The sequence below is a fragment of the Archocentrus centrarchus genome, unplaced genomic scaffold, assembly GCF_007364275.1.
Source record: "Archocentrus centrarchus isolate MPI-CPG fArcCen1 unplaced genomic scaffold, fArcCen1 scaffold_50_ctg1, whole genome shotgun sequence".
In the NCBI taxonomy this organism is placed as follows: Eukaryota; Metazoa; Chordata; class Actinopteri; order Cichliformes; family Cichlidae; genus Archocentrus; species Archocentrus centrarchus.
The window spans coordinates 1067902-1083157 of NW_022060273.1; the positions used below are offsets into that span (position 1 = coordinate 1067902).

Below are 15256 nucleotides of genomic sequence, written 5' to 3' on the forward strand. Positions count from 1 at the left end.
CACCATAAGGCAGAGCCAAAAAAAAACTGCACTGAATTAAGGAGCCAACTAAAATAATTATTTGTTGAGCACAGTCTTTATCCTGTAAGATCAGCTAAGCTAATTATCTAGCTAGTCATGATACAGCCATTTTTCTATCTTTGCTTTCAGCAAGATAGTTAGCTTAATTTTGAACTGAGAGGTTGTTATGTAAGGCGAGTCAAATTTTGCACTTTTAATATAGTGTTCACACTGTGGCTCCATAGTGTAGTGGTTAACATATTTGCCTAACACATGGAACATCCCAGGTTCACAATTGGGAGGGTTCTCTTCGGTATGCAACAAAAAAAATCTATACCAAATCAAATATGCAGATCCAACAGCTGTGGCTTCACCTTGTGGATGAGGGAGCAGCTGGACGAAGCTTACTTTGTAACAAGTGAATGAGAATGGCAGCAACTCAGCAACAAAGTGGTAAAAATGACAGAGCAGGGTCAGCTGAGGTGCAGAGAGCACCAACCTTCTGCAGACCTCCAAACCTCATGTGATCTCCGGATTAGTGCATAGAGAGCTTCATGAAATGGGTTTCCGTGGCTGAGCAGCTGCATCCAAGCCTCACATCACCAAGCTCAATGCAAAGCATTGGATGCAGTGGTGCAAAGCACGCCATCACTGGACTCTAGAGCAGTGGAGACGTGTTCTCTGGAGTGACAAATCATGCTTCTACATCTCGAAGTTGGGCAGTTGCCAGTAGGACAATACCTGTCTGACTGCACTGTGTAAAGTTTGGTGGGGGGGGGGGGGGGGTTATATAAGTCTTGGATGCAGCTGCTCGCTCATGGAAACCCATTCCATGAAGCTCTCTACACACTGTTCTTGAGCTGATCTGAAGGCCACATGAAGGTTGGAGGTCTGTAGTGATTGACTCTGCAGGAACTTGGTGACCTCTGTGCACTATGACCCTCAGCATCCTCTGACCCCACTCTGTGCTTTTACATCGCCTACCACTTCATGGCTGAGCTGCTGTTGTTCCCAATCACTTCCACTTTGTTAGAATCCCACTAACAGCTGACTGTGGAATATTTAGTAGTGAGGAAATTTCCTGACTGGACTTGTTGCACAGGTATCATCCTATCACGGCACCACGCTGGAATTCACTGAGCTCCTGAGAGCGACCCATTCTTTCACTAATATCTGTAGAAGCAGTCTGCATGCCTAGATGCTGGTTTATACACCTGTGGCCACGGAAGCGACTGGAACACCTGAATCCAGTGATTTGGATGGGTGAGTGAATGCTTTTGGCAATATAGTGTATGTCAAACTATTCCTCCAAATTCACTCTGGTGGAACCCATTGTGAATACATACTAAATGTGGAATACACCACAAACCTCTTGTCACAGCAGACCTTTTGACTTGTCATAGGACAGGAAGCACAGATGGAAGCAATAACATTAATGATGGCTCAGGGCACAAACTGACAGTTGCAAGGTCGCCAGGAAACAACACCTCCCCTACTCCCCTACTGGTTACATGCCTCTAGCTGTCAATCAAAATGCTGCTGCATACACTATTGTTGCTATTTTGGCTCACAATAAAAATCAGTGCAGAAGCTGCATGTGATTGTGTGGTCAAAATGCATCCGTATGTCATGTTTGTCATGTTTTTCTTGTGTCTCTCCCTTTAGTTCCAATAAATAAATCACAATATAAATAAAACTCCAGGAACTCAAGAAACCAGAACTGAACCGCTTGAATATAATATAGTTAACATTTCAAATAAAGCTTTTGCTAACATATCAAAATGAAAAAGGGGCTATTAAAAACAACTCTGTATATAGCTGTTCTGTCAGAAAATATATTATACAAATGCATGGACTTGATCTTAAACATGTACATAGCATTTTAAAGTAACAGCATTTGGACGTAAATGAAATTAGTGCAAATTTTCTGTTGCAGACACATTTGATTTATTGACTAATATCAAACTACACTGGCAGTTCTAAGGGAACAAAGAGCATAAGGGTTGGACCCAGAAGGAGCTGACATGTACAATCTTTATAAGTCTCCTCTGCTGTCTACAGTAAATTACACCAAAAACAGGCCAGATATTTGCAGATAGATTCAAACATGGACATAATCACATGACGTCATGTGATTTTTTTTTTTTTTTTTGGATTCTGCATTTTGAAACCTCAAAGTTTGCGTTTTATCTGCCACCATGTTTTTTTTTTTCCTATAGGGACAAAAGTATTGGACCCCACTTAATTTTTTTGGAATCCAGGTCACACTGCCACAGGTGTTTGAGTACCTATCCATGCAGCCTGCCTTTACAAGCATTTGTGAATGAATGGGTGGTTCTAAAGAATGTACTGAATTCGGGTGTGGTGCTGTAATAGGGTGTAATAGGATGCCACCGTTGCAACAATTCAGTCTGTGAAATTTCTTCCCTCCTGAGTTATGGATTGCTACTGATAGGGAACTACAGCAACTCAGCCACAATGTAACACTGCTGAGTGCACAGTGTGTAAAACAACACTGCAGACTCAGTAAATGCAGAGTTCCAGTATAAAACTCAGTACAAAAACTGTGTGCCAGGAGCTTCATGTTATGGGTTTCCATGGCTGAGCAAGTCATGCAGGTGTAATGTGCAGGTGACCCAGTACTTTTGTCCATATAGTGTATTTAGACCAGATGGTGAAGTGAAGTCAGTGCTAGCTAGAGTGGGTAGCAAGCAGTATCCATAACCTCTATGTGAGCGATGCACAGAGCTATGTATAGCTACATATAATAGGCTTTCAACGTACTGGAATTTCACGCAGGAAAACTGGAGCTTGGACTTCTTGCATGGTCACAGCAAACCATATTATTTGTCAGATAACACAGTTCAACAGCACAAACACAGTTGAGTCTGTGTCAAGTGGCCATTAGAGGAAGAGCAGTTTTTGGCACTTCATAGGTTCATTTTTCATCACCAGACGTTGCTGCTTCATTCAAACGTAATATTCTTTAAGTAAGTGATGTACTGATATGCTGAAGCTGAAATACCTGACACATCTGGCTGAGAGACCTACAAAACAGACGGTGTTATAGTGAAAGACTGTGTGAAAGGTTTAAGATCACTAAAATCAGCAGCTTCCAAATATACTGTAATTGTGATAATACTGGATCTGTGCTGTTATGTTAGCATGTGTGTGACTGGTTTGGTACTTCTTGATACTGTAGGTGTACTCTGGACATAGGCTTTATTTTGATTTATTTCCCAACAGTGGATTCTATTGGAAAAAAGTTTCACCTGATCTTTCTCTCTGAAACTTCTAAAATTCAAAAAGCACAGCTTCTATACTTGTTAGAAGAATAACATGTGTTGATAATCTGTTTAAGAATACATTCTTCATCACGTTTATAACAGCTTAAATATGTTAGCTTCCCAACCCAGATCAGTCACAGCAGTGGTGCTGGGGAGGCCTCTGGTGTGGAGCATCAGTGGAAACAGGCTAACAAATGTTCCTGATTTTAACAAACAACAATTTCTTGACTTATCACACAGGTGTCCATTTTAATACCAATTTACACCTAAATCTGATAATAACAGGACTGGATTGTTAAATTTATCATACAGTAGATTAAAAATCAATGGCCGATACATGAATTAAGACAGGTCTGTATTCAAAAGAAAATCAGCAAAGCGCACTTGTTGCTCAGCACCTAAAAAGGTGTTTTCTGACGCATCTCTCCATTGAATAAGGCTGTTGGCTAAAAAAATATGTGCAACACAATGCGCTTGCAACCACAGATAAAGAACAATTTTGGTTTTCCTCCAGTACAACTGCTAAGAGGACAGTGAACAGACTGAATGCAGGACATTCACATGGAAATATCTTGGCTGTTTTGTTTCATTTGCTGTGTTTTTCTTCCGTGTTCCTTTTGTTTGTACAACAAAATAGATCCTCTGAAGGGTTACCCTGCATGGCCGGTGTCCCGTTAATCATAATCATCGTACTCCGGATCCATGTCTTCACCCTGGTAGTACGTCCCCTGCGTTGAGTAGGACCTCGTCTTCATTGAACAGTTGGTGTCCATCAAAATAGCCTGAAAAGGCAATTGTTGAAAGGTTGTTAAGTCACTGCACGTGTCAGAATTACATAATAACTGCATTTCCAGTGTTAGCTCAGGAGCATTTCTAGAAATGGATCCTTTATTTCTCTAATTTCTTCTTTTGTTTACAGCCGTCTGTAAGACGAATTCAGTGGACTTATTCACGTGTAAATCTCTTTGTGTGCTCAAGTAGAAAAGCATTATATGAGAAGCAGTCCATTTACATTTACCAAGCAGTGAACTGCCCAAGAAAAAAAAAAACTGAGCAATTCACGATCATATTCCTCCGGTTTGTTTTCCTTGCACTGGCTATGGTCTTCACAATTGGCTTTGAACTTGTATTACTTCCTTTTAAAGCACCGATTGGCATTTATTGACCCCACACAGCTGACCTCTACATTTCATTTCACTGCTTCAGATCTACTGACTGGTTTCTGTTGGCTGCCCCCAGGTTTAGGCTGGAGGGCAATAGAGCATTTGCAGACAGAATAGCCCCAGAATAGCCTTCAACTGGAATATTAGAAGACCAACATCAACATCCATCTGCATTTAGTTTTTATATTTCTCCAATAAATGTTTACTGTTTCATTTTCTTTTGTATAAGTTACAGCTGAATAATCATGTGACCAAAATTAGGTGATCAACCATGCTGAAAGCTTATCAAGCATCAGAGAAAATTATAGCAGAGGAAGTGAATGTATAGGGTGAACATGTCAGTCTGTGACAGGATGTGCTGGAACAAATTTACTATTTGTATTTATTAACATATTTATTACTTAAACAAAGAATCTACATGGAAGTGTTTAGTAACCACAGCAAACTCCCAGCAGGCCACAGTTAAGTACCCTGTGCTTGCTACATCTGAAAATCTCCAGCATGTAGTGATCTTGTCTGAATTTTGCTGAGCTTGCCTTCCAGGGCTTCCATATTTCTGTGTATGTATCCATAGGATCTTGGTGACTGTGTTTAAGTATATCTTGACTCTTACAATTTTCTCTTCTTGTCCTGGTGGATTCCTCAGAAAGAGGCAGAGAGGAGCAAATATAATATCCACTATTCCAATGATGGTCATCAGCCAAGGAAAGCCAATACTCTCAGCAATGGAACCTCCAATAGATGGACCTGTATATGGAGAAAACAGATCACTTCCGGGTTTAGTTTGTTGATGTGGTGGTGTGCAGGACTTTGCAGAGAAGCTAAGCGTGAACAAAATAATATATAGATGGAATAATGGGGTAATGTTAGGATAGAGGATCATAGCAACATTATCACTTAATAATAATAGAATGGTGGGGTCCGAAAGTCTGACAACAAATGGGAGGGAGTAGAATGGGAGGCAGAGCCTTCAGCTTTCAGGCGCCTCTTCTGTGGAACCAGCTCCCAGCTTGGATTCAGGAGACAGACACCCTCTCTATTTTTAAGATTAGGCTTAAAACTTTCCTTTATGATCAAGCTTATAGTTAGGGCTGGATCAGGTGATCCTGAACCATCCCTTAGTTATGCTGCTATAGGCCAAGGCTGCTGGGGGGTTCCCATAGTGCACTGTTTCTTTTTATTCACCTTAATTGCTCTGTTTATACCCCACTCTGTATTTAATCATTAATTGTTAATTAATTAAATTTAATTATTAAGATAATTTAGTGATTGTTTGTATATATTTCAGTTTGTATGTATACTTTTGATCCTGTGTGGATTAGAGAAAATTTAAAATAAACTAAACCTTGTGTGCCAAATTCTTTTTTTTTTTTTTTTTTTTTTTTTTTTTTTTTAAAGTCATTAAAGATGTATGCTGTACAATAAATCCACCTTGGAAAAAGAACAGTTAAAAGAAATTAAAAGCCCCCAAATTACTGTGATATTCATGCCAATAATAAGGGTATGTAAACTTCTGACCACAACTGTAATTCTGAGTGGAATAATGCTTAATTTTCCCTTCCTGAGTTTATGTGTACTAGCCAAGAACTACTGCTCCACAATGACACCAAGATGACCTTTGGACATGCAAGATGATAAAAAGGTTTCCAGGAACTGGTACTGCCATTTTATAGGGCTTACAACCTGAGGTCAAAACATCTGGAAGGTTTGTGCCATTGGTTCTTACTTACCTAATGCAAATCCCAAGCAGAAAGCCACATCAGCAATGGCATACACACTTCCATAAACAGACACATGCCGCAGGTCCACCAAGTAACCCATTATAGGCATCATAGAGGAATCCACCATGCCTGTAACACAGTCAACATTATAAAATTCTGCACATATTCATAGGTGGAATTATTATATTTAGCAATCTTACCAATAGCAAAACCAACACCAAAGTTAGGAAGAATCAGACCATAGATGTCTCTAGCAAAGGGGACCTAGAAAAAATGGATTATGTTCATTTTAATGATTGATATGCACTGCATGGGAGTGTAAAGAACAAACATTATAAAGTGCAAGAAGCTGGCTGCTTTTTGATTTTAGCATAGAAATCATTGAGAAGTCACACTGTCACTGGCAGAATGACAGTAATGTAATATATACATATTGCAGTGAACATCTAGTGAATTTGCTGCTACATTTCCACTAGATGGCTCACATATGCACACATTGTTTACATCATCTTTAAAGAATAATGTTTCAGGTCCATTTCAAATTTGATAACCAAATGGGGCTCATAAAATTTCCCATACTTGTGGTGTAGCTGTATTGCACATACTTACACATATTACACTGATCCCAACCACAACCATTCCAATAAGAGCACAAAGCCATCTGTTGGGAAGAGAAGGAGTAGTCAGTTTTACTCCAGTGAACTACCATAATATGAAGTGATGATGTGATTTATACAGGCTGAACAGCAGTATCTCTATAAATTCTTAGTTAAACAGCTAAACAATATCCAAAATATTCATCGCAACCCCAAAGTTACATATTAAATGTCAGTCAGCAACAGCTCTAAAGCTGTGATGCCAAAATGAACAACACTGGGCTTTATAGGCACAGAAATTCTGAAATACAATACATAATATATGCATTCACTCTATCAAACATAGCCACATGAAATCCACCACGAGTACACAGTCGGTGCTGGAACTCTTTACACTTCTCATCCGTCTTGGTTACACAGTAAAAAGTGGGGGACCAAAAGCAATTTTCATCCAGCAGTAGAAGGGCATATAGTAACTCTGGATGATGATGCCAACTGTTTTCATACATTTACAGTACCTGCATTGTGGAATTGTTTAATTTTTCTGTGGGTTCATTTGTGTAGTTAGAGGCTCAAATGGTCCCAAAACTCACAGCAATCCTGGTGAAACCTCGCAATCATTACACTGTGTGCAGAATTATTAGGCAAATGAGTATTTTGACCACATCATCCTTTTTATACATGTTGTCCTACTCCAAGCTGTATAGGCTTGAAAGCCAACTACCAATTAAGTAAATCAGGTGATGTGCATCTCTGTAATGAGGAGGGGCGTGGTCTAATGACATCAACAACCTATATAAGGTGTGCTAAATTATTAAGCAACTTCCTTTCCTGTGGCAAAATGGGTCAGAAGAGAGATTTGATGGACTCTGAAAAGTCAAAAATTGTGAGATGTCTTGCAGAGGGATGCAGCAGTCTTGAAATTGCCAAACTTTTGAAGCGTGATCACTGAACAATCAAGTGTTTCATGGCAAATAGCCAACAGGGTCGCAAGAAGTGTGTTAAAAAAAAAAGGCGCAAAATAACTGCCCATGAATGGAGGAAAATCAAGCGTGAAGCTGCCAAGATGCCATTAGCCACCAGTTTGGCCATATTTCAGAGCTGCAGTGTTACTGGAGTATCAAAAAGCACAAGGTGTGCAATACTCAGGGACATGGCCAAGGTAAGGAAGGCTGAAAAACGACCACCTTTGAACAAGAAACATAAGATAAAACGTCAAGACTTGGCCAAGAAATATCTTAAGACTGATTTTTCTAAGGTTTTATGGACTGATGAAATGAGAGTGACTCTTGATGGGTCAGACGGATGGGCCCGAGGCTGGATCAGTAAAGGGCAGAGAGCTCCACGCCGACTCAGACGCCAGCAAGGTGGAGGTGGGGTACTGGTATGGGCTGGTATCATCAAAGATGGGGGCCTTTTCGGGTTGAGGATGGAGTGAAGCTCAACTCCCAGACCTACTGCCAGTTCCTGGAAGACACCTTCTTCAAGCAGTGGTACAGGAAGAAGTCATTATGTTCAAGAAAAACATGATTTTCATGCAGGACAATGCTCCATCACATGCATCCAAATACTCCACAGCGTGGCTGGCCAGTAAAGGTCTAAAAGAAGAAAAAATAATGACATGCCCCCCTTGTTCACCTGATCTGAACCCCATAGAGAACCTGTGGTCCCTCATAAAATGTGAGATCTGCAGGGAGGGAAAACAGCATCAGAGGCTAAATCTGATTACAGGAGGAGGATAGAGGGCTATCTCGACAGTAACAACAGCAGGCAGGTGTGGCAGGGAATCCAGCATCTCACCAACTACAGGGCCAACCTTGCAGCTGCGGAAAGTGATGCCTCGCTGGCAGAGGAGCTGAACTGCTTTTTTGCTCGCTTTGAGGTGAAGCCAAAAAAGGCAGCCACACTACACCAAGCGACCCACAACACAGCAACCCTCGTTGTAGAGGAGCACGAGGTGAGGCGCGCACTGCGGGCTGTTAACCCAAGGAAGGCTGCCGGACCTGACGGTGTCCCTGGACATGTTCTGAAGGACTGCGCTGACCAGCTGGCTGGAGTCTTCACCAGGATCTTCAGTAAGTCCCTGGCTCTGTCCACCATCCCATCCTGTCTGAAATCCTCCACCATAGTCCCCCTACCCAAGAAACCTCACATCTCAAGCCTCAACAATTACCGGCCAGTGGCACTCACCCCGGTGATGATGAAGTGTTTTGAAAAACTGGTCCAGGGTCACATCACAGCACTTCTCCCTCCTGGCTTTGACCCACACCAGTTTGCTTACAGAGCCAACAGGTCCACAGAGGATGCGGTAACCACAGCCCTCCATGCTGCACTGCAACACCTGGAACAGCAGGGGAGAAATGTGCAGATGCTGTTCGTGGACTACAGCTCTGCTTTTAATACTATCCTCCCTCACAGACTGGTGAACAAACTGGGGAATCTGGGTCTTCCTCACTCCATCTGCACGTGGATTATGAGCTTCCTGACCGGCTGACAGCAGAGAGTTAGGGTGGGAAAACACATATCCACTGCCCTCAGCCTCAGTACTGGCTCTCCACAGGGCTGTGTGCTCAGTCCCCTGCTCTATTCTCTGTACACACATGACTGCACCCCGGCCCACCACAGCAACACCATCATCAAGTTTGCTGATGATACCACAGTGGTGGGGCTCATCTCAGGAGGCGACGAGTCCGCTTAATCTCCCTGCACCACACTAGCAGCCGCTCCACCTCACACAATCTGCTCCTTAACACCTCAAAGACAAAAGAGCTGGTAATAGACTACAGGAGGAACAAAACGGACATTACACCACTGACCATCGGGGGAGTCTGTGTGGAGAGGGTGGCTGACTTCCGTTTCCTGGGGGTTCACATTGAGCAGGGCATCACATGGAGCACGAACACCTTTGAGCTGACAAAAAAGGCCCAGCAAAGAACGTACTTCCTGAGGGTTCTCAAGAGGAACAATATCAAGCAAAATCTGCTGGTATCCTTCTACAAGTGCTCCATAGAGAGCGTACTAACATACTGTATTGGTGCATGTTATATTGGTTTACCTGGTGAAAATAAACAAGTGAGATGGGTACATATTTAGTTTTTATTCAGTTGCCTGATAATTCTGCACAGTAATAGTTACCTGCACAAACACATATCCTCCTAAGATAGCCAAATCTAAAAAACCCCACTCCAACTTCCAAAAATATTAAGCTTTGAGATTTACGAGTCTTTTGGGTTGATTGAGAACATAGTTGTTGTTCAATAATAAAAAGACTCCTATCAAATACAACTTGCCTAATAATTCTGCACACAGTGTATTTTCAGTAAGTGCCCACCTTCCTGTGAGACAACAGTATCCTGTTTATGCACTACACTCATAAGTATGTAGTGTGCATAGTGTGCTATGTGGAACAGAAATATCCAGACTAAGCAACACTGACTCCATAAATGCCAACAAAAATCTATATTTTAACTTACACATAATCTAAAAGCTGTGAATAGCAGACAATATCACAATGAGTGACACTCATATCATTGGAGCAGTTCTAAAAACGATCCACCACAACCAAATTTGATGCAGCAGAAATGAAGCAACAATGCTGCATTAAGAATGCAGTACTAAATTTGCTACATTTGCTGCACCACGTGGAGCAAAAACAAAAACTAAGGGCAGGCTGCATGTTGGTAACAGATACTCCCTGCTGCAGGGATCTCCAGGGTTGAAAGCATTCAAAGAAATCATGTTTGAAGTGGAGCAGATTGGTGAAAGAACACAAAGTAATTTTTAAAAGTGAGCTTAGAAATGGAGTGAAGTTGTAATCTCACTATGCTTTAAAGACCCTTTTGTACTGTACATTTTGTTTTCATTGTTATTTTTTGATCGTTCTTCTGTTAAATGATCATTGTGAATAGGGAGACAACCCCAAACAACCCAATAACAATAAAATACCCACAGTTACATTACACAGTCTCACAGGAAAAAAAATGTGTAATAGCGACTAGGTCCACAGTACATGATATAGTATTTTCACAATAAAACTACAAGATGCCTACATTTTGGGGGGTGTATTTTTTGGTTGGGATTTGATACACTGGTAACCTGTGATATGCAATAAGTGGTTAATATTGTGAAAAGCATTCAAGACATGAACTACAGTCTCCGTGGTGACAGTTCTCCATTTTTTTCAATCTGTACGCCTCTTAAAGTAGACCATGTGACTTTTTCTGCAAATCAGAGAAATATTAAAGTCATAAAATTCAAAAATGATTATGTGTGCTGGATGCCAACAGAAAAAAAATTGATGAAAAAAGTTTGCATGTCACAATTTCTCTCTCTCTTTTTTTTTATGACAAAATAAATCTTATATTTGTGGACCAACCATTTTTCCATGTGACTGTCTTCTTGTTTACTGTGATTTTCCCAAACATCCAAATCTACTTCTGAATAATTCCAGTAGGCTTTGTGAGAATGGCTGAAACATTACACTGTGTAGTATAATTATGTGAGATGCAGCACAAAGGTTGTTTATTTTATTTCATACTCGTAGAAAAAATGAAACACTTTGCATTCATGAACTTTCGTTTTCTAGAACCAAATCCTCCAAACTCAGAATTTAAAACACTCTGTAAAGTGACGTTTTTATTGCATTACAGTCTCACTTATTACAATATGCAGCAGCTGTGTTAGTAGTGACACAAACAGCAGTGTTAAACATTAGCAGCAGAAGGCTGTACTGGTAGGACCAGCAGGAGTAGCAATAACGGTCCCTGGTTGTAGCCTCTGTCCCTCTGTTAGTGCTGGAAGTGGTTTCTAGTAGTTTGTGTTGGTGAAGTTAGTAAACTGAACAACTGATTTTAACATTAAGACTGGGTTTATGGTAGTACTGAAAACTGTTTTGGTGAATGGCATCAATCTTAAAAGAATATACCACTCCAATGGAAGACATATACAGAGACAAATTATGGATTCCCTGTGTCGTCAAGGCTTCAATAAAGCCAGCCTCACAAACACTCCAAACACTGAAAACTCATTTAGAGGAGCAGAAACAGATATCACATGGACACAGGAGAAAGAGAGAGAGGAGATAAGGGTAATTTCCCTCCCTACCTCCCCATCTTGTGTGCAAACGTGCCGAAGATGTTGGTTCCAATAAGGTAGGAGATGGACGCTGGTAAGAAAGCGACGCCTGTGCCAGAAACAGACACACACAGACATGAGAGGCTGAAGGTGTGGGCAGTATTCCCAGAGATAACCAGATCTCTATCAACGCCTCATCACTGAGCTGCTGTACATCTTCTATTGTCTCTAATGAAGACTTGTGCTTTCCACCTGCCAGCATGTGACACCCTAATATCCTGTTCCCCCTCATCCTTTTTATCTGACCTAGACTTCATATAAAGCTGGCTGCAGGAAGAAACTAATAAAAGCAAAGAATACAGGAAGTCTTGGTATAGAAACTGTCTGGTATGATGGACAAGTGGCACTTTTGCATGTCGTCACTAAAAATAAAAAATAGATATATGTTATATAAATGAAAGAATGCCTAATATTTTATTGTACAAGTTCAGTTTAATTTGATTTTATTTATACAACAACAATCACCTCAAGGTGCTTTATATTGTGAAGTAAAGAGCCAATAAAAGAGAGAATCCAACAAATGACAAACGGTTTGGTTCATATAGCACTTTTCTACTATACTCAAAACACTGTATACAACATGTCTCATTCATACACAAAAGCACTTTTTTCTACACCTAAGTGCTTTTATCTGATGAACACATTGGGAGCAACTTGGGGTTCAGCATCTTGCTCAAGGATACTTTGGCACGCAGACTGGAGCAGCCAGGGAACGAACCGCCAACCTCCTAATTAGTATAATTAGGAGATGACCCGCTTTACCACCACAGCCACCCACATAACTATCAGACGATCCCCTATAAGAAAGCACTCGGCGACTTTGGGAAGAAAGAACTCCCTTTTAACAGGAATCGATCTCCAGCAGAACCAATCGTTTGAGTCTTTTGAAAGGAAGAAAAAGAAAATGTATTCCCTACAGGAAGTACTTCTTCAAATATCAGTACAGTGTTACTTTTTAGCTTCTGAGGTTTGAAACTGTGGCATGTGTATATATTTACCATTTTCAGCCATTCTTATTCACGCACCATTTCTCACACATTTCTCTGTCTGCTTTGGATTTTGGTGGAAGCCAAAAAAGACCACTTTCATATGAAAACGGCCGGGCTCATCCAGAGCTTCTCTTGATTTCGGCCCCTTGATTGCTTGGAGGTATAAGGTCAGATTACCCTGGACTTAAGATGTGCTTCACCACAAGTACTTAGAAATATGTGTCTCCAGCTCTTTTTTAATTTGCTGACACAAAAGCTGACACAAATGACACAAATGTAAGACACAGATGTGTGTCTTATTTCCGTGTTTTTGTGCTCCTGTGTTTGGATTTCACCCATTGACTGTAACTCCATCTTCCTGTTAGGCTGTGTGTGAAACAGCCTGACAAAAAATGAATTATGATTTCTGAAATGGTCAGTGTCCCTGATAATCTGGTGCCAGAAAGGAGCCACTAAAGAAGGATAACTTCATTTGTTTGCTTATACTTTGTATGATTAGAGAACTTGTTGACTGAGGTTAAAAAAGTTTCATAACTCGGCAGCCATCTTGAAATGCCCTGTGCATTTATGTTGGTGGGTATTTTGAAGTATTGTCTAAATTTATTACCTTGCAATATAAAGCATCTCAGGGCGACTGTTGTTGTGCTTTGGTGATATATAAATAAAATTGAATTGAATTGAATTGAATTCAGTCAAATATGGTTAAAAAATTAAAAATTTGCTGACTTTGCCCCAACATAAGGTCTTAAAAAGGCATTTTCCTTCTACGTTATACTTCCCCCACCAGCTCTGCTCTTATGTTCCCGTGGATTTCACTTTGGGGTTGTTCACAGTTTCCTCATTTATTTGTGCCATTAGTCACAATTAGTTTGGGAGCAACACTGTTCACACAGAAGCATGTTAGGTCTATTTAAATGTAAATAACGCCTTTTCTTAGGGGCACTTTTATTTATCTCAGTTTATTATATTATAAATTCTAGGACTAAAAACATACACAGTAGAATAAGCAATACTTACAGTAGAGTTTTAGAAGATCATTTTAATGGGAATATGTTATTTAAAACTGAATGGATTCAAATTTTTATTTGTCGCAGAAACAGTCCTTTACTTTTTTACTTTATATTGCAGGTTCATTCATTCATATGAGAGATTTTTTTTTTCACTGAATCCACACGGCCAAATGATTCTGATCAGCATAACTGTGGCCTGCAAAGCACAAATCACCAAACATTTTCCACATTACTTTAACTCAACTGTTAAATCAAATGTATGTCCTATTTAAAGGATTACTTATACTGCATCAAATCAGTGGCTGACTGTGCTCCACTCGTGGCTGATAATAAGTCAGAAATATGGCGATCCTTTTTGTTCATTTTAATTAATTATAATACAGCAGTTCTACTTTTTGATGACACTGACAGACCTCATAGGTACTATCATAGAATTGTTAATTAAATTTAGTTGATAGTGTTGTGCTCTACTACAATATAAGAAGTACTTGTAACCTTAGCCTCCCACCCCTAGTTTGGGTTGTAATTATACACTTAACAGATATGGAGCAATGTCAACAAAAGCTGAACATTTACACTTTACAAAGCTAGACTCAGTGGAACATTTGTAGTACTGCACTGCATTTGAATGGCAGTAGTTACTATGTATGTATGTGTGTCTTAATAAACTCGAATGTTTTTAAGGAAAGTATATCTAATTACTGTAGATCTGTGTACATGTGTTTGTGTGAGTCCTCTGGTAATGTGTGAGCTTTTATAAAGGTAACAACATATGTATATCTTCTGTGTGTGCAGAGCAGAGCTTTGCAAATACCTAGTTGCCAATTCCTGGCACACATGGTCTCCATCATCCAGATTGGCACCGTTGGCTCCATCATGCCAATAGCCATATTTCCAAAACAAATGGCACCTGGAGATGAAGATTGAAGATAAGTGCGGTGTCAATTATGGTCTATTTTTTTTTAACCCTGGGTTTTTTCTGCCAGCTCTCACATGGACAAGCATGCAAACAGCCTGTTCTCTTTCTTCGATGTTGTCACAGTAAATAACACAGTAACATGCAGGGAAAGGCTCGCTAAAATACATATGAAATTTGGACTCGTTCCTGTTCCATAACCGAATAGTTTTACCTTTCAGATGGCTGACAGGATAATGGTATATGACCCAGAGGAATACCAAAAAAAGAAAAAAAGGGAACGCATCAGGAAGTTAGTCTGTGGAAGAAGCCTTGTTGGAGTCTCAGGGTGTGTCCAGGGCATTCAGACAAACGAGGAATATTTTTTTCAAATATGATCTTTGCCAGAGAAACAACATTAGTAGTAACAATACACTACCATCTGATGGGGTCTTAAATTGT

At 40.2% G+C, this 15256-nt stretch overlaps 1 protein-coding gene across 1 annotated transcript in view; it reads right to left on the reverse strand.

Moving 5' to 3' along the window:
• Window positions 1-3717: 3717 nt before the first annotated feature.
• Window positions 3718-15256, reverse strand: part of slc18a2 (solute carrier family 18 member 2) — a 29941-nt gene continuing 18402 nt past the window's right edge. The window contains exons 10-16 of the mRNA XM_030725255.1: window positions 14714-14809; window positions 11871-11949; window positions 6781-6832; window positions 6372-6435; window positions 6181-6300; window positions 5064-5197; window positions 3718-4069 (exon numbers count right to left, since the gene is read on the reverse strand). Of these exons, the coding sequence (XP_030581115.1) occupies window positions 3962-4069; window positions 5064-5197; window positions 6181-6300; window positions 6372-6435; window positions 6781-6832; window positions 11871-11949; window positions 14714-14809 (653 nt within the window). The 3' untranslated portion in view covers window positions 3718-3961. The remainder of the gene's footprint in view (window positions 4070-5063; window positions 5198-6180; window positions 6301-6371; window positions 6436-6780; window positions 6833-11870; window positions 11950-14713; window positions 14810-15256) is intronic.